The 27,162-nt window shown below is 42.8% G+C and overlaps 1 protein-coding gene across 3 annotated transcripts in view; it reads right to left on the reverse strand.

Annotated features, from left to right (window-relative positions):
- Window positions 1-11,250: 11,250 nt before the first annotated feature.
- The window catches only part of rab41 (RAB41, member RAS oncogene family), a 63,480-nt gene continuing 47,568 nt past the window's right edge, over window positions 11,251-27,162 (reverse strand). For all 3 annotated transcript variants that reach the window (XM_072505496.1, XM_072505493.1, XM_072505494.1), the window contains 2 exons: window positions 15,512-15,578; window positions 11,251-14,288 (listed from right to left, as the gene is read on the reverse strand). In XM_072505496.1, the coding sequence (XP_072361597.1) occupies window positions 14,224-14,288; window positions 15,512-15,578 (132 nt within the window). In that variant the 3' untranslated portion in view covers window positions 11,251-14,223. The remainder of the gene's footprint in view (window positions 14,289-15,511; window positions 15,579-27,162) is intronic.

Consider the following 27,162-nt stretch of genomic DNA (forward strand, 5'->3'; position numbering starts at 1 on the left):
GTTCTGCAGTACAAGCAGTGGCAGACCTACATTTTTGGGGCCCTGAAGCTTGAACTATTATGGGGGCCCCTTCGCAACCAGCAACGAGGTCTGGGTAACCACTGTTATCTTCTTCAATGGGGTTGTTCCACGAGAGATCACCACAAATGTTTAAAAAATTTAACCACAACTCAGATTTTGATTAAAATTGCTGTACTGGATTATCTCACATGTCAAAGTCACGGGTGTGAATAAAAATTTCCTATGCCTTATAGTTTTCGAGTTATGGGAGGATGAAAATTAGGGAAATGTTATATACATGCATGATGCATCATAGAATGATGAAATAAAACATAGAAAAGACCACCGTCAATATAATCTTTTATTTTAGACACCTAAGAGACAAGATTTATAATCATCTAGATAGGAATAATATGATCAGGGATAGTCAGCATGGCTTTGTGAAGGGTAGGTCATGCCTCACAAACCTTATTGAGTTCTTTGAGAAGGTGACTGAACAGGTAGACGAGGGTAGAGCAGTTGATGTGGTGTATATGGATTTCAGCAAAGCGTTTGATAAGGTTCCCCACGGTAGGCTATTGCAAAAAATACGGAGGCTGGGGATTGAGGGTGATTTAGAGATGTGGATCAGAAATTGGCTAGCTGAAAGAAGACAGAGGGTGGTGGTTGATGGGAAATGTTCAGAATGGAGTACAGTCACAAGTGGAGTACCACAAGGATCTGTTCTGGGGCCGTTGCTGTTTGTCATTTTTATCAATGACCTAGAGGAAGGCGCAGAAGGGTGGGTGAGTAAATTTGCAGACGATACTAAAGTCGGTGGTGTTGTCGATAGTGTGGAAGGATGTAGCAGATTACAGAGGGATATAGATAAGCTGCAGAGCTGGGCCGAGAGGTGGCAAATGGAGTTTAATGTAGAGAAGTGTGAGGTGATTCACTTTGGAAGGAATAACAGGAATGCGGAATATTTGGCTAATGGTAAAGTTCTTGAAAGTGTGGATGAGCAGAGGGATCTAGGTGTCCATGTACATAGATCCCTGAAAGTTGCCACCCAGGTTGATAGGGTTGTGAAGAAGGCCTATGGAGTGTTGGCCTTTATTGGTAGAGGGATTGAGTTCCGGAGTCGGGAGGTCATGTTGCAGCTGTACAGAACTCTGGTACGGCCGCATTTGGAGTATTGCGTACAGTTCTGGTCACCGCATTATAGGAAGGACGTGGAGGCTTTGGAGCGGGTGCAGAGGAGATTTACCAGGATGTTGCCTGGTATGGAGGGAAAATCTTATGAGGAAAGGCTGATGGACTTGAGGTTGTTTTCGTTGGAGAGAAGGTTAAGAGGAGACTTAATAGAGGCATACAAAATGATCAGGGGGTTGGATAGGGTGGACAGTGAGAGCCTTCTCCCGCGGATGGATATGGCTAGCACGAGGGGACATAGCCTTAAACTGAGGGGTAATAGATATAGGACAGAGGTCAGAGGTAGGTTCTATACACAAAGAGTAGTGAGGCCGTGGAATGCCCTACCTGCTACAGTGGTGAACTCGCCAACATTGAGGGCATTTAAAAGTTTATTGGATAAACATATGGATGATAATGGCATAGTGTAGGTTGGATGGCTTTTGTTTCGGTGCAACATCGTGGGCCGAAGGGCCTGTACTGCGCTGTATTGTTCTATGTTCTATGTTCTATGAGAATACATACTACATGAAGCACATTTTACAAAATACTCTTTTTTCTGTTTTTTCTAGCAACATATTCACGTACAGTTTTGTCGTATGAGAGCTTCCTTGCAATGTCATTTTCTAGAGACAATATGCATAAAGAATTTAAGTGCTCTACAGTCATGGTAGACCAAAATTTGTTCTTTATAAAGGATAGCTTTGAAAAATTCCTTTCTGCTTCACAGCTCGTGATAGGCATTGTCAAGTACAGCTTAAGCGCAGTAGTAATATTGGGGAAAACTTCAATTAGGTGTTGCTCACAAATAAGCTGAAGAACTTCTGCACATTGCATTTTAGATGCCGTGTTTTCTTCTGTGTTCTGTGATTTCCTAAGGTGCAAATATTCTTTGAACTGATAACACTCGTTTACTAATTTGTGGTCAATATCATCTTTGTAATACGATATTATAAGTTTAATACTGTCCTCATCAATTTCAGAATTGTTCACCAATTCTGAGAGAAACTTGAACCTTTTCGCAATCTGCTCCTATGGATCAATCCTCTTGCGTAACTGGATTATCAAGCAGTCACAGAGTTGATATAGAACTTCTATCCTAAATTTGTCAGCTCCTCTCAAAGAAGCAATACCACTCGTTCCATCTGAAAATTTCCTTGTAACAATGCGTTTGGAAGCATCAGAATAAGTTGAGGTGATATCTTTACACAAACCTTTTGCTTCTGATTCATAGTGTGCAATCCTGTTAGCTGAATTTTCTCTGAGTTCTTTAACAAATGAAAGTAAAGATGATAGCAGAAGATAACCTTCAAATACATCAAAACCAGGGGTTTGGAGTTTCTTACTTGTTTTGTTGAAACGCTCCAGCACGTCTTCCCAAACGACTGTTAAAATAGCATATTCCAGCTTTACCAACCTGTGGTATAAATTCTTTGCATCTCGCTTACATTCAGGCTTCTCTTCTGAGTCTTCAAAAATGTTTGAGAGTTTGTAAAATACCCATATATCCATTTTTAATTGCCCGGACTGAATCATCATGTGCAGACCATCTCGTTACACTTAAGCTCTTTAGAGAAAAATGTAGATTGCCCTGCGTGTTTAAAATCCCCCCATCTTCGTGGAGATCCAGAAAAGAAAACATACAACTCCTGCAAAATGCCAAAATAGTCAACAACTTCAGGTACAGTAGACACTGCCTTTTCTCCAACAAGGTTAAGTGAATGGGCTGCACATGGTACATAGTCTGTGTACCTGTTAATGTTTTTAAAGAGTGCTTGCATCCCTTTCTCTGAGCCCTTCATGTTAGATGCATTATCGTAGGACTGACCACGGATATTTTCAAGTGAAAGCTTATGTTCACCCAGGACTTGTTGTATTTTGTTGAACAAGGTCGTGGGTGAATGGTTTTCTATCGGTAAAAATCTCTCACAGGGTTTTCCATTATAGCAGTATCGAACCACAATTACCAGCTGGTCAACATGTGTCAGGTCCGGCGTAGTCAACAATAATAGAGTAGTATTTGGTGTCTAGGTTGTTGATTTGATTCACAATTTCATCTTGCACATGTTTTCCCATGATTTCTATCAATTCTTCATACACGGGTTTGGATAGGTAAGTGGCATTTACTTTTTTATTTTTACATTTCTCGAGATGTTCATGTAAAAATGGGTCGAACTCTGCAATAAGTTCAATGGCCCCCCATGAAGTTTCCATTATTTGGTGAGCCCCACTTCTCCTCATGACCTCGAAATGCCAAACCTCTTTCACTTAAAAGCTTTATAACAGCTACAACTCTTTTCAATACTTCAAAATCGTACTGTATGGTTTTTCTCATCTGTTCTTCAAGTTGCTGATCCACAGTATTTTTATTTGACTTTCTTGTTATCCAACACAACATCGCCCTCTTATGTTCCTTGCTGTCTTCATGATTCTTCAGAGTTCTGAGTATATTTATCCAGTCAGAAAACCCACCTTTTGTAAGTGATGTTTGGCATTTAGAAAAGAGTTTGCAAACAAAATAGTATATACAGCCTTTGCTCTTTGAGTAAACTAACCAGGATCTCATCAGTCTGGCCATTTTTCAAAATAATTGAGAAACTTCTGTTTTGCTCCTTGTAAACCCTGCTTGATTCGGTATATACATCATGTTTTTTTATTTTGAAAAAAAAAACTATGTCTTGCATTAAACTATTCTGTATGAAATCATTATCAACTGTTATGGGCCAGTTTTCGAGGTCACTGTATTCTTTGAAATCACTGAATTTTCTTCCTGTTTCATGTTTCTGCTCAGTCTCTGCTTGTTCCACTCAGCCTCTGCTTGTTGTACTTTCATGTTGATCACTGTGATCGTCATCTGTATCAAAAGCGTCAACAATGGGTTGAATATTGCTAGAAAGAGCACCCACAGTTTGTGCACTATCACCTGCTTCAAAGGTGTTTGCTTGGCTTGTTTCAACTGTAGGTGTTGACAAACTTGACATTGCAAAATAGTTTGTTAGCTTTTGACATTTAGAAATGTTGTCATCGATTTTCATTGAGTTTGCGTTTTTGGTATCCACTTAAGTACTTTCGTGAACTCATTGTTATTCCTCTAGGGTCCTGACCTCTGTTAAAAAGGGGGGAAAATTACATTAGTCACAGCAGAACAGCCAACTTATCGCGACACTCCACCTTTACAACATCTGTGCTACTGACTCTCAAACTTTGGGATTGTTGAAATATATACAACAAAAAATTAATCAATTTGAGTCGTGTGACTATTGGCGTATGCTTTGAAAGGAAAATGTTTTAGGTCTACTTTCTGAGAAAGGGGTTTTAAAAAACCCTTCTCAAAAAGTAAAGCACCATTTTTTAAGATTTATAATAAATAAACTAAATAGGCTAAACTAGGCTATGTTCAAGCTAGCCTACGCTAGGCTAGACTAAGTTAGGCAAGACTAGGCCACCAAAACTCATAGGCTAAGGTAATGTAACACAGTTTTACCATTATTTGAACACTTTTCTTACTTTTTCCTAAATACTTGTAATATAGTTTTAGCCTAGGCTATGCAGTCGTAGCCTACCTTCCGTTCACCTCTTCATAAAAACAATAGGCTTAGGCTAATCAAACGCTATTTCACCTTTATTACTTACCTTACTTTTCTAAATATAACATTTATTTTTGAGTAGGGGTAATTAAAATATTGTATCCTTATGAACACTTTATTGAAAAAAATTCTTGTCTAGATCACTATCACGAGTGCTATCACGTTGAAAATTCACGTTAGCATTGTGATTGCCTTTTCAACGGCTCCCCTTTTTGTTACGACACGTCATCTACTGTTTGTATTTCTGTCATAAATGTTAATAGTGTTTTAAATTATTTATAATTATTTTATATTAAATATATTTAGAATGAAACATCCTTAATTTGAATGTTTTTTCGTTTACGGCTAGCCTACATGATACTAAAATAACCTTTTAATTTTTATTTTAACTATTATTTTGTATTGAATTACACTATTATTAATAATATTATTATTTTTTAAAAACCCCTTCTCATACAGTAGACCCAAAATCTTTAAGCAATGTGGACTAAAGTCGCTTCTGGGGCCCCTCTGGGATTAGGGGCCCTGAAGCTTAAGCTTCATTAGTTTCATAGTAGATCCGCCCCTGATTACAAGCCAGCTGTTTAGTCCACTGTGCTAAACCAGCCCTTAGATAGTGAGAAAGAAACAAGCACTGGGCAGCATGGTAGCACAGTTGCTTCATAGCTCCAGGGTCCCAGGTTCGATTCCCGGCTTGGGTCACTATCTGTGTAGTCTGCACGTTCTCCCCTTGGCTGTGTGGGTTTCCTCCGGGTGTTCCGGTTTCCTCCCACAATCCAAAAATGTGCAGGTTAGGTTGATTGGCCATGATAAATTGCCCTTAGTTTCCAAAAAAGGTTGGGTGGGGTTACTGGATTATGGCGATAGGGTAGAGCTGTGGGTTTAAGTGGGGTGCTCTTTCCAAGGGCCAGTGCAGACCAGATGGCCTTCTTCTGCACTGTAAATTCTATGAAATGAAAAATCAACCATATAAAAAGCGAGAAGCCGGAACGGTAAGATAAAGTGAGAAACAGGGGCAAAGATTTGTGGAACACAGTACCGCGTGAGAATAGTTGAAGCCAACTGCATTTAAGGGAAAGGTACACAAGTCCATGAAGGGAAAGGACTTAGTCTTTTGAGGTTATTCCATCATTCAATTAGATCATGGCTGATCTGTACCTCAACTCCATTCATCTATCTGCCTTTGTTTCATAGCCCTTCATGCTGTTATCCACTGAACATCAATACAAAAAAATAGCAAAATATTATAAGTTCTGAAATTTTGAAGCAAGGATGAAGTACTGGAAATAGTGGGCAAGGCAACTTTTATGAAGAGAAAATAGTTCATATTTCAAATTGATGACCTGTCATTGGATTTTTAAAATCTATCAAAGTGTCTTGAAATTTTCAGTTGCAAACAACTGCCTCGGAGTAATTTTAAGATAATTTTAAGGTCAATCAACATTCCATTATATATACACTATAATGCATAATATACATATAATATTTTACATATTATATTAGTCAACATTCCACTACCCTTTGACTGGAAAAGAAATGCTTTACATTTTCTGCCAAAACAGTTTAGGTTTAAATTTAATATTGTGTCCCATTGTTCTGGCTTGCCCACTAGAGGGAAAGTTTATCTACACATACCCTTGATCATTTTAAATACATCAATAATATCACTCCCTAACCTCTGAAATTAAGAGAATACAAGGCAAGCTTATGCCGGTCCTCATTATTTAACTGGATCTGTGCAATACAGCCTTTCAAGACCAAACGTTCAGTGCCAAAACTGAACACAATACATTACTCCCTGGTGGAGTAACGGAAAACAGCTTTGACAAAGGGTCACCTGGACTCAAAACATTCGCTCTTTTCTCTTCTTACAGATGCTGCCAGATCTGCAGAGATTTTCCAGCATTGTCTCTTTTGGCTTCACACTCCCTGGTGGTATTTGACCAAAACAGTTTAGGTTTAAATTTAATATTGTGTCCCATTGTTCTGGATTGCCCACTAGAGGGAAATAGTTTATCTGCACATACCCTTGATCATTTTAAATACTTAAATTATGTCACTACCATAAGTTTCCTCACTTTTGAGGGTCATTCAAGAGTCTGGTAACAGCAGGGAAGAAGCTGTTTTTGAATCTGTTAGTGCATGTTCTCAGAAGTTTGTATCTCCTGCCCGATGGAAGAGGTTGACAAGCGAGAATAACCCGGGTGGGAGAAGTCTTTGATTATGCTGCCCACTTTCCCAAGGCAGCTGGAGATGTAGACAGAGTCAATGGATGGGAGGTGGGTTTTGTGTGATGGACTGGGCTGTGTTCACAACTCTCTAGTTTCTTACGGTCTTGGGCCAAGCAGTTTCCATACCAGGCTGTGATGCAGCCAGAGTATGCTTTCTATGGTGCATCTGTAAATGATACCTTTCACTTTTGTTTTCATAGTTGTTTAATCAAGAGTAAAATTCAATAATATTTTTTAATATCTTGAAACATACATTTTATATTTTCAATTTAAAATATACATCCAAAATTATCATTTAAAATGTTAATAAGCTTAATTATATTAAATCTGATCAGTTCAATGTTTTCTTAAAACATTTCATAAATCATTGGCATTACTCTAAAATATTTAAAATGTTGGAATCAATGTTAACAGCATATAAACAGGGACTTCAGCCCGGGAGACCTGTCCACGTTCATACTCTACAAACCCCTTCCCACCTTTATCAAGCCTTATCAACATGCCCTTCTATTCTTTGCTCTCTCATCCAGATTCTCCTTAAATGTATGTATATTTGTCCTCTCAACTAGACCTAAATAACAAGTTCCACATTCTAACCACACTCTGATTAAAGGGGTCAGCCCTGAATTGTCTTATTCGATTTACTCGTGACTATCTAATTTTTATAGCTCCTTGATCTGGTCTCTCCAACAGCGTCTCTGGGCAGAATCTTCCATTCCAAAATCTAAGCCATGGGTGGGGAAGTTGGAGTGATTCCCTCCCCCATGAAATCTTCAGCTACCAAAATAAAAATTAAGTCTCCATAGTCCCAGATGAACATAGGCTGCTTTCCCCTTCTGACTTAACCTGAGCATCACCATTGTCGGGCAATGAATAACCTCAGCTGGTACAGGAATTGAACCCACACTGTTGGTCCCCTTATTCTGTATCACAAATCAGCTGTCCAGCAACACCCTACCGAATCCCAGTTCCCCCACCCCCCACCTTTTGACTGTTCCCTCCTATTACCAGTACCAAGAGTTCACCCCCTCCCCCCACCCACTCCCTTCCCCCACCTCTTAGCCTGCCTCTCATTTCCAGTCTAATGCAACTTTGCTACCGTTCCCAAGGCTGACCTCAAAGTCGTGGAAGAAGTCAAGTTCGTCATGTGCATACCACTCCCAGACAGTTAAAACTTAATTAAATTCTCACTGGCTGGGAAGTTAATTTGGAGGGCAAACTTGATTCCAGCAAGGTGGTTTTTAATGAGCACACACACGAGATGCTCATGTATGCAAATAGAGTTCCCGACATTCTTCATCAGGAAGCTCAACTGGCCTTTAACCCGCCTCAAGAGCAAAATTCCTACTTATTCTGCCTTAAAATCATTCCTGCTCAGTTGGCTGGACAGCTTTGCGGAATCTGCACGTTTTCCCCGTGTCTGCATGCGTATCCTCTGGGTGCTCCGGTTTCCTCCCACAAGTCCCAAAAGACGTGCTGTTAGGTAATTTGGACATTCTGAATTCTCCCTCCGTGTACCCGAACAGGTGCCAGAATGTGGCGACTCGGGACTTTTCACAGTAACTTCATCGCAGTGTTAATGTAAGCCTACTTGTGACAATAAAGATAATTATTAATTTAACCCAAGCGTATTTGCCATTCACAAGATCATGGCTCATCTGTAGCCTAACTCCACAGACCCACCTTCGACCATCTTTTAATACCTTTGGTTAACATTTCTCTCCAACTGCCCTGTCCTATCTATTCCATTTTAATATCTTGAGTCCCCAAGCAATACAACTTAGTTTGTGTCATCACTTCTGAGACTTGAATAATTATGTGCTACACTCCCTCCTTGGCCAATATATCTTTCCTACGGTGTGGTGTTCAGAACACGCACAGTATTCCAGGTGTGGTCTTTGTATAGCTGAAGGATGTCCTCTTCCCCCTTGTTTTCCAATGTCTTAGATATGAAGACCAGCATCCTATTAACATTTTCAAAATAATTTTAAGGGCTGTTCATGACATTTTAATGAACTTCACACTTGGAGTCCCAAGGCTCTTAGGAGCTCCACGGTTTCTAGCTTATTCAGAAAGTATTCTGTTCTAGGTTGAAACTGGATGGCCTCATTATGTGCCCATATTTGAACCTATCGGTCACAATTTTGGCCTTCACTTCCATGAGCTTCAACTTCAGCTATCAGTGTCTAACGAGGGACATAATCAAATGCCTTCTAAAGTTTGTCTAGTTCGCAAAAATAACATCCATAGACATTACGTGATCTTCTTCTGTAGTCAGCTCTTCAAAAAAAATGCTATCAGGTTCATCAGTCATGACCTGCCCATTCCAAATCCATGTTGGCTCTCTTGGATTGACTGAAAATATTCACGGTGTTCAAAATTGTTATAAATTCTAGCAATTTCTTGACAGATCTAGGACTTTAATTCCCTCTTCTTCTCTCTGTTCTTAAATAGAAGTTACATGCACAATTTTCCAATCTCAATCAGTGTTTCCCAAATCGAAAGAACTTTGAAAAGTTATGTTTAGGGCATCTGTAACTTCTTTTTGTTGCAAGTTGCTTTTTGTTTTCTAACTTGCACTCACCGACCAAAAAGCTTAAAGCCTCAAGTTTATTTAAACAATGAGCATTAGAGGCAAAAAAAAAAAACCTTCTGCTTCTGCACCAAATTCCCACCTTTTGCCCCACTCTATTCCTCCTGCATTCTTTTCAAAGCCACCCAGTGTGGATACTGCTTACTTTATACATATTTTTGAGCCACAAGTGCCGACTCAGATTCCTGCATAGTAATTAGTACTTAATCATACAGCTGATCGGGTTAACTGCCAGGAACATAAGTTAAATTCAAAATGTTAAACTACATTTCCATTTTGAGAAATACTCACCACACTGCGTTAATTTCACAACCACATTAAGTTTAGTGATTCACATTCTTGTGTACTTTTTATCTACAGTACCCAAACTTTCCCATTACAAATTCCCAAGTCCATTTTTATAACAGCTCATCATTGACATCCTGGTTGCCGTGCTCCCACAATTCTAAAGATTTCTTGATTTATAAAACTTTACAATAAAGAAACCAGTCCACCACATCTGTGCCAGCTGAGTTATCTAAATAGACCCACTCCCCTGATTTCTCCATAGCTTTGCAAACCTACACATACACACACTATTCCCACTCGCCTTCTTTGTTTGTTCTTAGGATTTCTTCCTTCCATCACATCACAATACAGCTGTATAACTTTCTTAGAAACTGAGAATGAATTTAGGGAATTTGAAGTGTTTACCTCTCATGAAAGAAAACACAGACAAACTTTCTTCTGATGAAAATAAGCATGTTAGGGGAAACCCCCAGTGATTTATTGTAATCATAGAGATTATCATAGAATTTACAGTGCAGAAGGAGGCCATTCGGCCCATCGAGTCTGCACCGGCTCTTGGAAAGAGCACCCTACCCAAGGTCAACACCGCCACCCTATCCCCATAACCCAGTAACCCCACCCAACACTAAGGGCAATTTAGCATGGCCAATCCACCTAACCTGCACATCTTTGGACTGTGGGAGGAAACCGGAGCACCCGGAGGAAACCCACGCACACACTGGGAGGATGTGCAGACTCCGCACAGACAGGGACCCAAGCCGGAATCGAACCTGGGACCCTGGAGCTGTGAAGCAATTGTGCTATCCACAAGGCTACCGTGCTGCCCTTTGAACAATACCTTTGACAAATTAAATTGAGTTTTTCATTTTTCCGTAACATTCAATTATGGGCTTAAGCAAAATTGAAAATTCAAGAAAATTACATATTTTGTGTTTATCAATTGAATAGGACAGTTACATCTTTTAATGATGTGACACTGTGGCCTGAATTTACAGTTGTAATGCCTTGGACTGTAATTTTTATTCGGTGCTAAATTTGGATTGTGCAGTATGAGCATGAGCAGTGTATCCAACTTCCGGAATTTGAAAAGGCGACACGTTATCAGCTTACCTTTTCAATAGGTTACATTTGTCGGCTCTCTTTAATCCAGTAGATGCTGCCATTTCAAATGGCAATGCGAGAGCATGGAATTGACAGACTGTTCCATCAGCATTTTCTACATAAATTTCAAATTTCTGACATGTGCAATTTTGTTCTTGTTGGATCTGATCCAAGGATATTCAGTTGTACCCAGAGGGCACAATCACATGACACCCAGCTTGACACCCCTCACTTTGGTGCTCATATAAATATATACAGGACAAACCCATTACAAACCGGCTAAGTGATGAAATGGCTCATTTTATTGTGTGTAATACAAGGATGTGACTTTACAACAGGAGGTGGTACCTTAACACAAATATTCTAATAACTAGCTGTAATGAGACCATTTTAATTATGTAAATATGAAGACAAATTTTCTTTATTAAACAGTTAATGTGTCAGTGAATGGTTCGGTGACAGGATATTTATCTTTGCAAAAGACTTTAGACACAGGTACACAGGCTGAGCTAATCTAAGTTGATAAAGAGTATAAACTTCAGTACAGGCAAGTGGATTAGTGTCTTACTGCCTTTCCAAAGATATTAATCTAGTAAATGCATACACAGACATGAGAACATTACAACTGTCAAGTATTTACAACAAAAAGACAATTTTTTTTTAAATATAAAGAAAAGCACACCACTGATGGAGGAGGCTCCAGTACTTGTCTGCAAATATTTCCATTGTAATAGGCTGTTTTTGAATTATTCAAGAGTATCCTTCATTACTGGCCTCCACAGGCTGCATTAAAATACCAACAATTATTGTAATCACAAACAGGAAAGCCACATTTGGTATCAGTTACAACTTCAATCTTGCGCACACATCCTCAAATGAAGCTGATTAGACATGGCAAGTTCAAATGGAGTATTTCACTGAGCAACAAACTTGACCCCCTCACTTATGTTGCTATTCTTCTGAATAAAGGTAAATTGTTTATTTTGAAGGTGTGATTAGAAATGCAGGGCATGTTTCAAGTGAGCCACAGTGAATCCCTGCTTCATTTAGGGCGATAGCTGTTGTTTCTCAGGAGGACCCAGTCAGAAAGTCTGAACACAGCACATTCACTTCTTCTAGAAGTCCAGCTATTTATACACCGTTTTTCCATTTTAGTCAATTCCCAAATGGGAAAAAATTGAGTTTTATGCATTCAAGTACCCCTGTATCAATCATCATCAATTCCATTAAATATTCTAGGTTCTTCCAAAAAAGTACAGTAATAGCACTTGTACTCAATATTGGTACAAAATAGTATACTGCTGGATATAATGAGTTAATTTTATGTCTGCTGATGAGTTAGCACCAACCATCACGTTTATTTTAATACCTCCCCATTTGGTTTTAATTTCACACCAAATAGCAGTTTAAATGAACAGAAACAACATTGCACAGAGTATGCTTAATCTGCATTGCTGGGTACGTCTCTGGTACAAAAATGCAACCGTAAGCTTCTACAATCAATAGTAACACAGCAAATCAATGTGTGCTGATGTAATTATACACATCACATGGACATTCAATTTCATAGCCAATAATTGTGGTTTAAAATTGTAAATATGTCAAAATGCTGTTCCCAACAAATCCATTAAAATTTTTATGTATTCCAGTAAAACAAGATTCACAAAGCTGCTATGAATTGAGCTTGCTAATGGACAGAGATTTGAGGTGCTCACGAAGCAACAACAAACTTCAACCCCCAAGTCTGAAGCATCAAGTTACACATTACAGCCTTTTTGTAATCGCAAGTACAAAGACTGTACAGAGCAGCACAATACCCAGAGACTTTAAAAACTAATTAACTGTGGCTCACCTGCAGGACAGTTCCCGTAAACTGCTAGCTCACAAAGGAGTCTGGTGTAATAAGCTGTACCTACTATTACCACAAACTCCAACTAGTCAGAGGTCTGGGACTGCATCATTTTAGCTGTAGCAAAATTATTCAGAAACACTCCATTTAGTCCGAAACATAAAGCCATGTGGTTTAAAGTACAAAATTGCAATCAAGCAATCCTCCAGTTACATAGACATCCTGACCCGCAAATACAATTCAAATGTACCCATCCAGTGGTGCAGAACGAAAGACATTTCTAGGAATTTAGAGCTGTTTACTAAGAGTAACCAAAAACACAACTTTTACTTTTCTTGTGACAACCTGAAAAGGGACAGCATTTTACAGTTAGCATAACTTCGAACAACACAATGTAAAAGCACCAATTCATTTTGAACCTGAAACCTGCGAGGACCATTTGAAAGGGCTACTCTTCATTGGTATATTGGCCAAATAGATTCAGTAAACAGCAACCACCAAAACATGACACTGTACATATCAGCCATCACATCCTGCACCACAACTTAAAATTAAAAAGCATGATTGAGTTATTTCATGGGTACTGAAGTTGGATGCTGTCTATTTGTGCAATGCCATAATCACCATCTACTTGGGAAGGAGACTCTGAGGGACTACTCAGCAGAAAATCTTCACATACTTTCCCCATTGATCATCAACTGATTTCCAACTTTAAATAAACAGATATTACACCACTGCAATTGCTCTCCTACACTTGAACTCCACACGACTGTGCACATGAGCTGAGAGACACATCCAGATAGGACAAGAAATACAGCTTTACTGGCTTTCTTCAATGGTAGAAAATCAATTCTGTTCTAGCACCACATAATAGCAAGGAGGCTGCTCCACCTCATCACAGCTCACCCAAAGCAGCACATTCAGACATTACTCAGATACCAGAAGTCTTGATGGACCCATTGGTGCTTCCCCCTCCTTCCCAACAAACAAACATTCTCTGGTCAAAGCAGCATCAGCACCTCAGCTCATACCCACATCAGGACCTCATCATAGAAAATTTTTCCTTTTTCTGAAAACCTGACACAGCAACATCTTTGCATATTCACACAAACATTTTACATCGTGCACACATTTCTGTACAATGTAGAGGACTGCATCGCTCAGTGTTAAGAGTGCAATACATAACATAATTAAATCAAACTTGATCTTGGATCTTAAATAAACCATGCAGCTGAAGGAAATGAAATTGAATTTTCTGAATGAAGAAGCTCCTGGTGTGATTACAGCAGCACGTTCACACATTACCGAGCCAGCACACCACTAAGAGGGAGCAAGGTGGCTCGTCAATGACTGTAATGCAGTTGGTGATGCTGGCCAATAGGGAAAAGTTTGATTGTGCCATTATTAGCAGGAGCAGCCACCCTCGTTGATTGGTGGTTCTGGTGGTTTCTCCAGCTTGATATCAATCACTGTGTAAATGGAGTTTAGGAAATTACAACTTTTTCAAATAAGCATTGCATTTATATAGCACCTTTAAAAACATATCAAAGCGTTTTACAGCCAATTAAGTACATTTGAAGTGTAGTCACTATTCTAATGAAAGACAGCAACCAACTTGTGCACAACAAACTCCCACAAATAGCCATCCAACAATGACAGATAATCTGTTTTTTGTGATGTTGATTGATGGATAAATACTGGCCAGCACATCAGAATAACTCCCCCACTCTTGTCAAATAGTGTCAATGGATCTTTTGCACCCACCAAGATGGTAGGCAGGGTCCTCGGTTTAATGTTTCATCCGAAAGATGAGCTTGAATTTTACATGTTTAATAGCCTTTGTATCCAATCCCACCGTCGCATCCCTCACCTCGACAACAATCCAGCCACGTCTCTAACTACTGATGTCTCAAGTCTCTTGTAAATACTGAAATGCAAGAGACAGTAAAGAATAATTGCCTCATTTTTTTTCTCCCCACTTTCTTCAGGTAATATTGCACATCTTACCCTTCTGACACAAGGCATTGGGTTAATCGTCCCAAAACTGGGAATAGAGTTGCCCACGACCATTTCATACACAGCTCTGATACTTTTTAAAATAAATTTTATAAATTTAGAGTACCCAATTCATTTTTTCCAATTTAAGGGTCAATTTAGCATGGCCAATCCACCTACCCTGCACATCTTTTGGGTTGTGGGGGTGAAACCAACGAAAACACGGGAGAATGTGCAAACTCCACACGGACAGTGACCCAGAGCCAGGAACGAACCTGGGACCTCGGCGCCGTGAGGCGGTAGTGCTAACCACTGTGCCACCGTGCTGCCCAACAGTTCTGACACTTGATGGCTATGCAGACAATATATAATTACTATATTAACACATTCCAGTTTCTGTACACAAAAAAGGAAACGGCACGTGTAAATTTTGAATTCAGTAAAATATCCTAATTTGCTCCACAGATGAAATAACCGACCTCATTGAAGGTCAATAACTTCAGAATAAGAAACTCACCTGGTCATTCATACACTGTTTCATTGACTTTTTAAATTGACAATCTACTCTCCTAGATCATGCAACGGCAGTTATTATTTTGAGCCTATCCCAACAGATGAAAAACAAAATAACTGTTTTTGCTCTGTCCTACAGTTACATTTTATTTAAAAAGCCATGGGAAAGTGCAGTGAAGGATACTGTCTTCTTTACTCTTTTCAGGTGCATTGTCCATACCAGGCAGTGCAGCCGCCACACGTCGGAATAGCTGAAAGAAATGAGTTAAAAGTTGAAGACCAACTGGTTCAAAGGCAACAGAAGACAAGCCATCAAAAGAGAACAAACTCATTCTGGACAACATGCTGTGTAAGGTTTACAATCAACAACTGTAATCTGTTCCAAGCTACCAATTTCCGCAGTATGTCCCCTTCCCCAACATCACCACTTTTACTTTTTTTTATTAAAAAACTCCATCAACTTGCTTGCACTAACTGGAAGAGGAAAACGTTGATTTCGGACCATCATGCTACAAACTACAACATAGCTCAGTAATAGCTTGCAAAGTCGTATCTAGTGTCAAGTATGACAAACCAAGCTCGTTACTGTCCTTACTTGAGAGGACATGTACTGTAAAGAGGTGTCCTGCACCGAAACCGTTAAACAGAATTACTTTCTATCATACGCATATTTAATAATGTACATTCATATTGCACATTTCTTGAAATACCATTCTATGCTTCACTGACAAAAAAGTGGGTGCCATGCCTTTGCAGTGATTTGAAAATGTTACTAAAGACTTGGCTGAAGAAATAGAATCTGAGAGTGATAACTGGTGGACTTTGAAGACTGGAGAGACTTTCAGAAACATAGTTGAGCAAGGCCATGGAGAGAAAGATTTTTGATTCAATTCACTGGCAACAAGATGTGGTAGACAAGCAGCTTTTAGTACAGGACTGGTTTCTTCCATATAAGAAAGGAACATTATGTTCTAAATGTCAACATTTCAAAAGTTCTAAATAAAAATAAGGGAAAATAAGGAAGGAGGCACATGACAGAAAAAGTGATGGTCACTGCGAGAAAGGTACGCCACCAATATATTTCCACTGATGTTAATCCGATTTCTCAATAGCAACGGAGCTTAGTATCTTCTCCTAGCCTGCACCCTGTTCCTAATTATATCCAATGATGTTAAGCTACCTTACTTTGCCTGTCTCAGTAATCCCTCCTTCCAGCAAGCATTCTCATGAACTGCAAATTGTTAGCTACTTTGATTATGATTTCGTTTTATAAATATTTAGACCAATAAACATTTCGGAATTTGGATAATTACACCATGCATCACGTTGACCATCTGCAGAAATTCACAAATATGGTCAAAGACAGAAACTCCAGGAAGAATCAAACAGTGGAAATGTGGAAATCCAAACTGGAACTTCAACTCTCTACATAAACTTAATAGAGTGCTTCAAAGCAATTGATTCACGACCTGAAAACTATTTTATTCCAAGTTTATTTGGGGCCCAGGCAACAGCATATAAAGCATCTCCCCTTCCTCCTGGGTAGGAATTTAAACTGGGACCCAACACCACACTTCTCATGCCTTAATAGGAGTCTTTATGTGGGGACCCGACACTGACATTAAAAAAAATCCAGAAAATCTATCTTGGTAAACTCATATCAAAATGTATTTTAAGAAGCTACAAGAGGTTGATCTTTTGGGCGACATGTGTGCAGTGCAACTTAAATGCTAATATTTGCAGTATTGGGCAGACTATGATGCAATTGTTCCAAATTGAATGCATAATTTAGGTTGATACTTCAGTGCAGTTATGAGGGTGTGCATTCTTTCCAATGAGATGTCAAATTGAGCCCTCGGCTGCTTTGTCTCCTGGCCAACATTCCTTCCTCAATAAAAATAAGTCATTCATTCATTTGTTGTCTGTGGAACCTTGGTGTATAAAAATTGGTGGCACAGTTTATTAAATTAATATTAACTTTGGGACATTCTGCGAGTTGACTCATAACTGCATGAGTCATAACTGCAAGATCAGTGGAGATGCAGATGTCCCGTGAAAATGGCAGTTCCCCAGTATTTGGCAAGATATGAAGATTGACATTTTCTTTGTTTAATACCTTCAAAGAAATTGCTGGACAAAAAGAGAAAGTATTTAAAACTTGATAATCTTCTAATGTCAAACCATTTTTGTAAGAACGTACGAACAGGCGGAGTAGGCCATTCAGTCTCTTGTACCTGTTCCACCATTCAATTAGATCTTGGCTGATCTTGTAGCCACCTAAATTGGCCAACTCCCGATTTAAAATGGCGTACGCAAAGGCTGATGGAAAAGTCAGCCAACACAGACAGAAACCAGCAGGTGCTGATTTGCTGTGTATTTAACTCTGCAAAAGCCCAGACAGCATCAATACCAGCGACCATCAGCATAACAATGTGGCGGCCATCTACATACTGATGAGCAATCCCCGGGAACAATAGCAATATTTGGGACACTCAAAACTAAGCCAGACTCCCCGGGGGCGCCAGCAGGAGACAACACAAAAGAGGTTACTGAACACCTCAAGACCGCCCATCGATCAGGGAACCGCTCCAGTGTTGGAGAAATCGAACCAAGCGATTGGAACAAAGTCCAATCACCTAGAACCAGGTACAGGGTCCGCCCCGAAAGGCGGGAAGCCCCTGGGACTAAGAGTTAAGCCCCAAGTTCAAATCGCTCTTTTCGTCCTGCCCGGGTCACCCAGCAACGCGAACCAACCTTGACCGGTGCAGTGACCACCGAAAGAAGTCTTAATTCACGCTCGCTACGAGATAGGCGCTCCTAGCTACCAATCCGTACCAACTTCGAATCCCGCAGACTCAGAACCCGAAGGAAAGGCCATTTGTTCCCCTGACCTGGTGAGCCAGTCCGAAGTTAAGTATAGGCCTGTCAGTTGTAGAAGTAGCTTAGATGTAGAACTTGTGCATGAGTAGCAATTACTTTGTATAATAAATGTGCTTTGATTTGAATCTTACTAATCGGTGTATTGAGTTATTGATCATTACTTGGACCTCGTGGCGGTATCATAAAGATACCTGGCGACTCGAGAGCAAAGGTAATAAAACAGAACAATTGAACCAACCGGAAAGTTAGCAACATTATTTGGCGACTCTCTGATGGGACCCGATCTAGAAGTGGCTTAACCACTCCGGCAGAACCCAGAATTTGAATTAGAGATCCAATTGGGAACAGAAAACCACAAGCGTTCAAGCAGTTCTGATCAATCCTCATAATTCGGAAGTGTGTGTATGCATGCGTAACTAACAGGGCGATAAGGTAAAACTGATGGATTTTTTGTTGTGACAAAACTGTCTCGGGAGTTTGTATTTCGGAAAGTAGCGAAAGCCGTACCCGTATTTACAGCACCGCCTTAATACCCCTGTCCCAAATTTGAGGAGCAGCATTCGGATAGGAAAGATGGCAATACAACGCCTCATGAACCCCGAGGAATTTGCGGTCGCAGCGACCAGCAGCAGTAGAGTGGGACAATGCCCCATTTGGGAGGAAGAAATCAGGAAATATCTCAAAGGGAAGGGATGGCCCCTTTGGAGTGAATTATGTGGCAACGAGGAATCAGGTCCCGGGAGTATAGGACATACTTGGTGGGAGACCCTGAGCGAGATCCACAAAAAGAGCTTAGGGAAAGCTCGCAAGCCGATGGCAATCGTGTCCTGCTTGGCACAGTTGCGAGGCACAGAGGTCGTCGTCAGGAGGTAGAAGGCATACATCGAATGAGTACGGTTGATGTAAGCGAGGTAGAAAGAGAGAACTTAGAGTTAAGGAGGAAGTTGGCAGCAAAAGACGGAGGTGGAGGATGCCAAAAGGGCACGCCAGTCTTGTCTGGCGCACTTAAACAGCTTCCAGTCCCAATATGAAAAGGCCTATCAGGACACGCAACGTGCAGTCCTGGTACGAGAAGAAACCGAGAAGCAGGTAGAAGCATTGCAGAGGCAGTGTAGTGACCTGAAGGCAGCGTTAAGAGCACTCCATGCTGCCACCACGGAGCAAAGACAAAGCTCACTAGGCCACGTAAAGTGCCGGAAGCAGATTGCAGAGCTGCAATTGCTGCTTTCAGTCCAAAAAGGATTCCAGGAAACCTTTGGAGCAAAATTAGATAAGGAAGACGGCCCTGATTGGGACGACTTAAATGAAACAGCACAGAGATATGTTCAGGGAACATGTGCGCAGGGAAAGCCACAGAAGAGGAAAGCGCTCCAACCCCCCACAGAGCAGATAGTTCAGGCTCCAATTAACCCAGTAACCACCCACTGCACAGCCATATCAGACAATGCGGAATTTCTATATACCACCCCCTTAACAGTGACCCAATTACGGGACGTGTGCAAGAAAATCACTCCGTTCCTCCCACCTCAGACCCCACCATTTCTTTGCCAGAGTAAAGCAGCAGGCAACCATGTACGGCCTGGATGAGCGAGAGCCTGTAAAGCTCACAGTTTTAAGTTTAGACCCTTCGGTCGTAGCAGCCCTTCCTGACCCACAGAATGTAGGAGGCACCCTTGCAGAAATGCATACCGCGATCCTGGATGCGATCGGGTATAACCGGGGTGACCCCGTAGATGGCCTCAACAAATGCAGGCAAAAGACTGAGCACCCCACAGCGTTCGCTGGACGCCTGTGGATCCACTTTGCAGCAGTCTTTGGAGACTTAGACCGCGCGCATTTGTCCCCAGATGACATGGCCAAATGGACCCGCACCCTTATCTCCCATGCCACAGAAACAGGACAGAAAGCGTGCGCCAATTATGATCCCTCAGAGGAGGCCCATAACGAGAAGAGGGTAGTCAAAAGATTGTCCCGCGCCTGGGAGCAATCTGTACAAAGCAAACCCGCAGTTAAAATTCCCGAGGAAAAGCAGGCCGACGCAGATATACAGGCAGTTACAACACACCAGAATCCCGCATGGGTGAATGAAGGAAAGAACAGCCCCCCACCCAAGTCACAGGAGTGTTGCAACTGTGGACAGTTGGGACACTTTGCAAGGGAATGCAATGCCCCTAGAAAGCCACAGAGAGCCCAGCAGATGGGCACTCTGAGTAAGAAGACAGAGCCCATTCATAGTATTAGCGCCCGTTCAGATCAGACGGACCTGACCGCAACGGACTGACGGTGTATGGGCTACCCCAGTTGGGTCTGCGACACCCTTTGGGATAGGTCCGGACGACCGGTAGTTGCAGCGAAAATTCGGGGACAGCCCATTGAATTTCTATGGGATACAGGAGGGTCCCGCACCACAATGAATTCCTCCACCCGGTTTCAAAAGGACACGTGGCCCACTACAGCCACCTCAGCGGCTTTACAGGCCACTCACAGCAGGGACACATCACAGCCCCTGTACCCATTCAAATCGACAACATCACCACCAAGCACCCCGTGGTTTTAGTCGATCTGCCCCACACAGCAGAACACATTCTGTGAATTGACTTCATGAATTCCCACAATCTTTCATTTGATCCAGTCAACCAGTGTGTCTGGAAAATGGCAAAGTCTGCAAGAGCCCCCGCAACGCTCAACATAGGAGAATACCGGAACAAAATTAGCGCAGTAGGCGAATTTTGGTTCAACCCGACCACGCTTAGCACGGACAAGCAGGTTAGGGCAGTTCTGCAAAAGAACAGGACAGCATTCACGACCCACAAACACGACTGTGGCCGGATGACTGGTTCCGTACAGATCACAGGACCTGACCCGAGACCCCAAAAACAGTATGGATTTCCCCAAGAGGCAGAGGGAGAAATCCCCAAGGTAATCGAAAGCTTATTAGAGCAGGGCGTACTTAGATCAGTAGCCACCACTAATAATGCCCCGATTTGGCCAGTGAGAAAGCCCGATGGATCATGGCGGCTGACCATCGATTACCGGGAACTCAACAAAATAACCCCCGCAGCAGCCCCCACAGTAGCCACAAGTTCCGAGACCATGCTCAAGCAGGGATTCAATTCCCGATTCTTTACGGTTTTGGATGTCAGTAATGGGTTCTGGTCAACTCCATTGGCAAAGGCGTGCCAGTACAAATTTGCCTTCACTTTCAAAAATCAGCAGTACACGTGGACATGCCTGCCACAAGGATTCCACAACTCCTCCTCCATTTTCCACCGACAGCTGGCAAATGGATTAGCCAAATTCTCTTGCCCCGAATGTCTGGTCCAGTACGTAGACGACCTACTACCGCAGACTGACACCAAGGAAAAGCACATCGAGCTTCTGTCCGAACTCCTGGAACTCTTACATTCGATTGGTTGTAAAGTTAACCCCAAAAAGGCCCAGATTTTGGAAGATAAGGTGATATATTTGGGAACAATTATCACACATGGTAAACGCGAGATTGAGCACAAAAGGATTGACTCGATTGCTAAATTGCCCCTTCCCCAGAACGTTTCAGCCCTCCGGTCGTTTTTAGGACTGGTTGGCTACTGCCGAAACCACATTGACGGTTTCGCCAGCAAGGCAGCACCCCTCTCAGACCTCCTAAAGAAAGGAGCCCCCTGGGAATGGCTCCCGCAGCATACGGATGCTGTGGACTCTTTAAAACAGGCACTCATAGCAGCCCCCGCACTACAAGTTCCAGACCCGCTTTCCCCATACGCTATAGAGGTAGCGACCACAGACCGCACCCTTTCGACCGTGCTTCTCCAGGAACGGCACGAACAGTTAAGGCCCGTAGCTTACGCCTCCAAAATTTTAGATGCTGTGGAGCAGGGATTTTCAGCCTGAGAGGCACCTGCTCACAGTATTTTGGGCAGTTCAGTATTTTTCGTACATTACCGGACTGAACCCCATCACAATCCTCACAGAACACCCCCCCACCCAACCTTTACTGGACGGACGACTCAAGGACGGTACAGTCAGTCAAATAAGAGCAGCTAGATGGACCCTTCTCTTGCAGGGACGGGACATCACTGTGAAACGGACAAAGACCCACACTTTTTTAGCCAACAACCAACAGTACCCCAGAACCCCCCATGAACGTGAAATTATCTCTCCACACCACAACACAGGCCCCTTTATTGCGAAAACACCCCCCAGAAAGATAGGTAGTTCAACCCAGAGCCCCAAGCGCACAGACATGTGCGAGCCCACAAAGATATATGTGGATGGATCTTCCACAGTATTGGATGGGAAGCGCATTACAGGTTGCGGTATTTATGTCGAGGACAAGCAGGGACGCGCCCTAGAACAGCAATAAAACTTCCAGGACATTTAGGCGCGCAGGCAGCAGAACGTGCGGCCATCGCGTATATAGTGGAACACACAGATTCCTTCCCCAGCCCAGCAGACATATACTCGGACAGCCTCTATGTCTGTAACAGCCTTACAGAATTCCTGCCCCTGTGGAAAGCAAGAGGATTTGTTTCCGCAGATGGAAAACCCCTCCCTTCAGCCCCATTGCTCCGTCACATTTTAGAGAGAGCACAGAACAGGACTTTTGGGATAGTCAAAGTTCGAAGTCACCATTGTTCCTCCCCCCCTTGGAAATGTAAAAGCCGACGCACTGGCTAAAGCAGGTTCCAGACACGGATACTTTTGGACACCCCCCGAAAGCGCACCAGTAAATGAAGTTCAGGTCTCGCAGACTAATATCCAGGATTTAGTGCAGGCCCAGAAGCAGGACAGCAGTCTCAGAGAGATTTCAAGGGGAAACTATCCAGCTCCCTGCGAGAGGTTTAAGAATACACTGACCACACATGACGGTGTGGTGTTAAAAGACAACCTTTATGTGGTTCCTGAACAGGACAGGAATCAACTGATTTGTTTGTTCCATGACGGTCATGGACATCAGGGAATCGATCCCACTACAGCCCACCTCAGGCAGCTTTGTTGGTGGCCGAATTTAAAGGACGATGTAAATCACTACATCGAGAATTGTCTTATCTGTGCTCAGAATAATCCGGACAGGTATGCCAAAAAGTCTGAGTTTAGTCACACCCGACCCGTTAATGGCCCCTGGACTAACCTCCAGATTGATTTTATAGGACCATTGCCCCCTTGCAGGAATGGTTACAAATATGTACTTGTGGTGATAGACACGTTTACAAAATGGGTGGAAGCATTCCCATCCAGAACTAACACGGCAAAGACCACAGCCAAGATTTTGACCCATCACATCTTTACAAGATGGGGACTCCCCCGCAGCATTGAATCCGACCAAGGTTCCCATTTTACGGGACGCGTCATGAAGAACGTCCTCACGATATTTGGCATTACCCAAAAATTCCACATTGCATACCACCCACAGTCGAGTGGTATCGTGGAGCGCATGAATCGGACCTTAAAATTCACCCTCAGAAAAATGGTCCAGCAAAACAACACCACTTGGGACTCAGTCCTCCCTTTTGCGCTGATGTTTTTGCGTATTAGTTTCAACTTCCACAGGTTACACCCCACACACTCTCATGACCTGACGCCCCATGAAAGGCACAGAATTTTTATTAGGTTTAGACTTGACCAGCCCTGAAGTGACGGCCCTCACACACGAAAAAGCTGTGGAACAATTAGTGGAAAACGTTAAAACGGCTCAGCTAGCAGCCGCAGTGAAATTGGGCACAAGGAAGACACAGAGCAAGGCTTGTTTCGACAAGACAGTGCATGCGACTGAGTTGAGTGTAGGACAGCAAGTCATGCTCTCCGGATACAACCCCAGCACATTCCTGTCACCAAAGTACTCGGGTCCGTACTCCATTGCGGACAAAGTAAGCCCTTCCGTCTACAAGATAAAGTACCCCAATGGAAAGACTGCGTGGTTCCATATCAACCAGCTGAAGGCATATGGAACAGTCTAACCACGCACCACGTCATGCTCGACGCAGCACACCACACCCCGCCCACAGCCAACGTAACCCTACCATCCCCCAACACGTCCAACCCAGCCACGGACTCAACCTCGACTCTACCCCCTAAATATACACTCCGCCCCGGAACGCCCACAGACTGCAGCAGCAGAGACAGCGACTGTGACACGGATGATAGCCACAGCACGCCTCCCTACTATCCCCATGCAACAGGACCCACACCCAGCGAATCTGACCACGATTCAAGTAATCCCTTCATGATCACTTTCCTAAACAAACCCCACCACCGACCCACAATGACGACCCCGATTCCGTCCCCACACTACTAGACACCACCTATTGGCACAGAGACAATTCGTTCAGACTCATCCGGAATGATGAGAGCGATCCGAAATCATACCAAGCAGCCCTTTCAGCCCTGATACATTCAAGAGTTTGGCATCCGGGAGAAGATGACGACCTTGCGTCTGACTCCCAAAACGAGAACCCCTTTGCGACCCTGTTCGCAACTGATAACTGAGGTGTCCAGATGATGTTTTAAAGGAACCGCTTGGGAGAAAACGGTGTCCTTTCTGATGGAACCTGCAGCATGTTTTATGTTGTTTGTAGTGTTTTGTTAAATGATGTATGTCAGACCGGAAACATTTTTTCCACAGCCCCACGCCTCTTCGGCCGAAACCTCTGAGGGCTTGCCCACAGAGACTTTCTATTGGCCAGACGTTAGTTCAGAGGAACTAGTTTGTCTGCAGAGACTTGTTAAGGTCCCAGACGCCAGTTCAGTGGAATTTGTCTGTCGACAGATACCACACGCCCGTTCATAACTGCCCTTCTGGTTCGAAGGTAGAACCAAAACAGCAACCCCCCACGATGACTACATTTCTTGACCGTTCTTGTCGGTTGCTCAGGCAGTGGAGAAACGGCGTGGGACCCGCCCTGCCTGGGAACCCCCCTCTGGTCAGCTACGCTCGGATAGGGGAAACATGGCATTGGTCGCCATCCTACCCGGGACTCCATCCAACTCTTACCCGTCGTGGCCCATACGCACCTCATGTTGGAAAGCTTTAGTTCAACAAGTTTTGTTTTGTTTCAGGTAACCCTTAGGTTGCCAACCATATGCTATTTACATCCTGACACATTTGGATGGTAAACCGCACGGTCTGCGAGACGGCTCGCACTGGTTCATTATTTGAAAGTGTGTCTTATCCTAAAATTCGGTTTTTTGAAAAAAAAAATGTTTTAAATGAGGGAGTCACACAGTGACCAATTATAAAGGGAGTAATTGGCACTAAAGGACAGACAGGCTATTATACGAGATGTTAAACCAAGATAGTAACAGACACTATGCTTGATCCCACAGAACACCAGGACCAGAGACGAGAAGCGAAGAGAAGAACCATGAGGACATCCTACGGATTGTTCATCGTTATAGTGGCCATTTGGTTGCGCGCGAATGCGAATCCCATGATCTCAAGCCCCCCAGCTGTTAATGATTCACTTCCCCACAGTACCCGGAGCCCAGTCACCAGTGACACCACACCATCTTGGTGTGCCAGGTTTATAAACTGGTACTCCCTGTCCTACTTGATAGAATCCCTTTTGGTATTGGCGATACTCTGCTGCATCGTGCAGACTATGCGCCTGAGAAGCTGGAGGAGAGCCTACCGCGCTCGCACCCCAGTATATAGGATCAGATCCCCTATTTTCGGATACGACCAGACCCCCACGATCTATAAATAAAGAGCATTCGTTTGCGTTTTTGTTCTAAATAAAGAAAAGAAATGTTCATGCGCAATTGTACGATCCTGAGCTTGATTGCCAAGCCAGGGAAAATGTGTATAAACTGCTATGATTTTGTTTGTTATGGTTGAGGAAGTTAGAGTGATGAAATGTTTAAGTGAGTGTAGTGTATTAAGGATAGTTAGAGGTTCCCATTTTCTTGTTTTGTAATGCATGTCCCTGTTTGACATAGCGGCCCTTAGAATTGCCAGTAAAAATTTTTTTTTGCATAGTTATGGTCAGTGTAGAGGCCACAGAAAAACTGCTCACCGGGTCAGGGAATGGAAAGCAACGCAGTTGCAGTTCACGCTTCGCGTTAGGATCACAAGGAGGATGTGTAGCCACCTAAATTGGCCAACTCCCGATTTAAAATGGCGAACGGCAAAGGCTGATGGAAAAGTCAGCCAACACAGACAGAAACCAGCAGGCGCTGGTTTGCTGTGTATTTACCTCGCAAAAGCCCAGACAGCATCAATACCAGCGACCATCAGCATAGCAATGTAGCGGCCATCTACATACTGATGAGCAATCCCCGGGAACAATAGCAATATTTGGGACACTCAAAACTAAGCCAGACTCCCCGGGGGCGCCAGCAGGAGACAACACAAGAGGTTAATGAACAGCTCAAGACCGCCCATCGATCAGGGAACCGCTCCAGTATTGGAGAAATCGAACCAAGCGATTGGAACAAAGTCCAATTACCTAGAACCAGGTACAGGGTCCGCCCCGAAAGGCGGGAAGCCCCTGGGACTAAGAGTTAAGCTCCAAGTTCAAATCGTTCTCTTCGTCCTGCCCGGGTCACCCAGCAACGCGAACCAACCATGACCGTGACCGGTGCAGTGACCGAAAGAAGTAAGTCTTAATTCACCGCTTGCTACGAGATAGGCACTCCTAGCTACCAATCCATACCAACTTCGAATCCCGCAGACTCAGAACCCGAACGAAAGGCCATTTGTTCCCCTGACCTGGTGGGCCAGTCCGAAGTTAAGTATAGGTCTGTTAGTTGTAGAAGTAGCTTAGACGTAGAATTTGTGCATGAGTAGCGATTCCGGTGTATAATAAATGTGCTTTGGTTTGAATCTTACTAATCGGTGTATTGAGTTATTGATCATTACTTGGACTTGAACCTCGTGGCGGTATCATAAAGATACCTGGCGACTTGAGAGCAAAGGAAATAAAACCAAGCAATTGAACCAACCGGAAAGTTAGCAACATT

This window comes from Scyliorhinus torazame, chromosome 5, assembly GCF_047496885.1.
Source record: "Scyliorhinus torazame isolate Kashiwa2021f chromosome 5, sScyTor2.1, whole genome shotgun sequence".
NCBI lineage: Eukaryota > Metazoa > Chordata > Chondrichthyes > Carcharhiniformes > Scyliorhinidae > Scyliorhinus > Scyliorhinus torazame.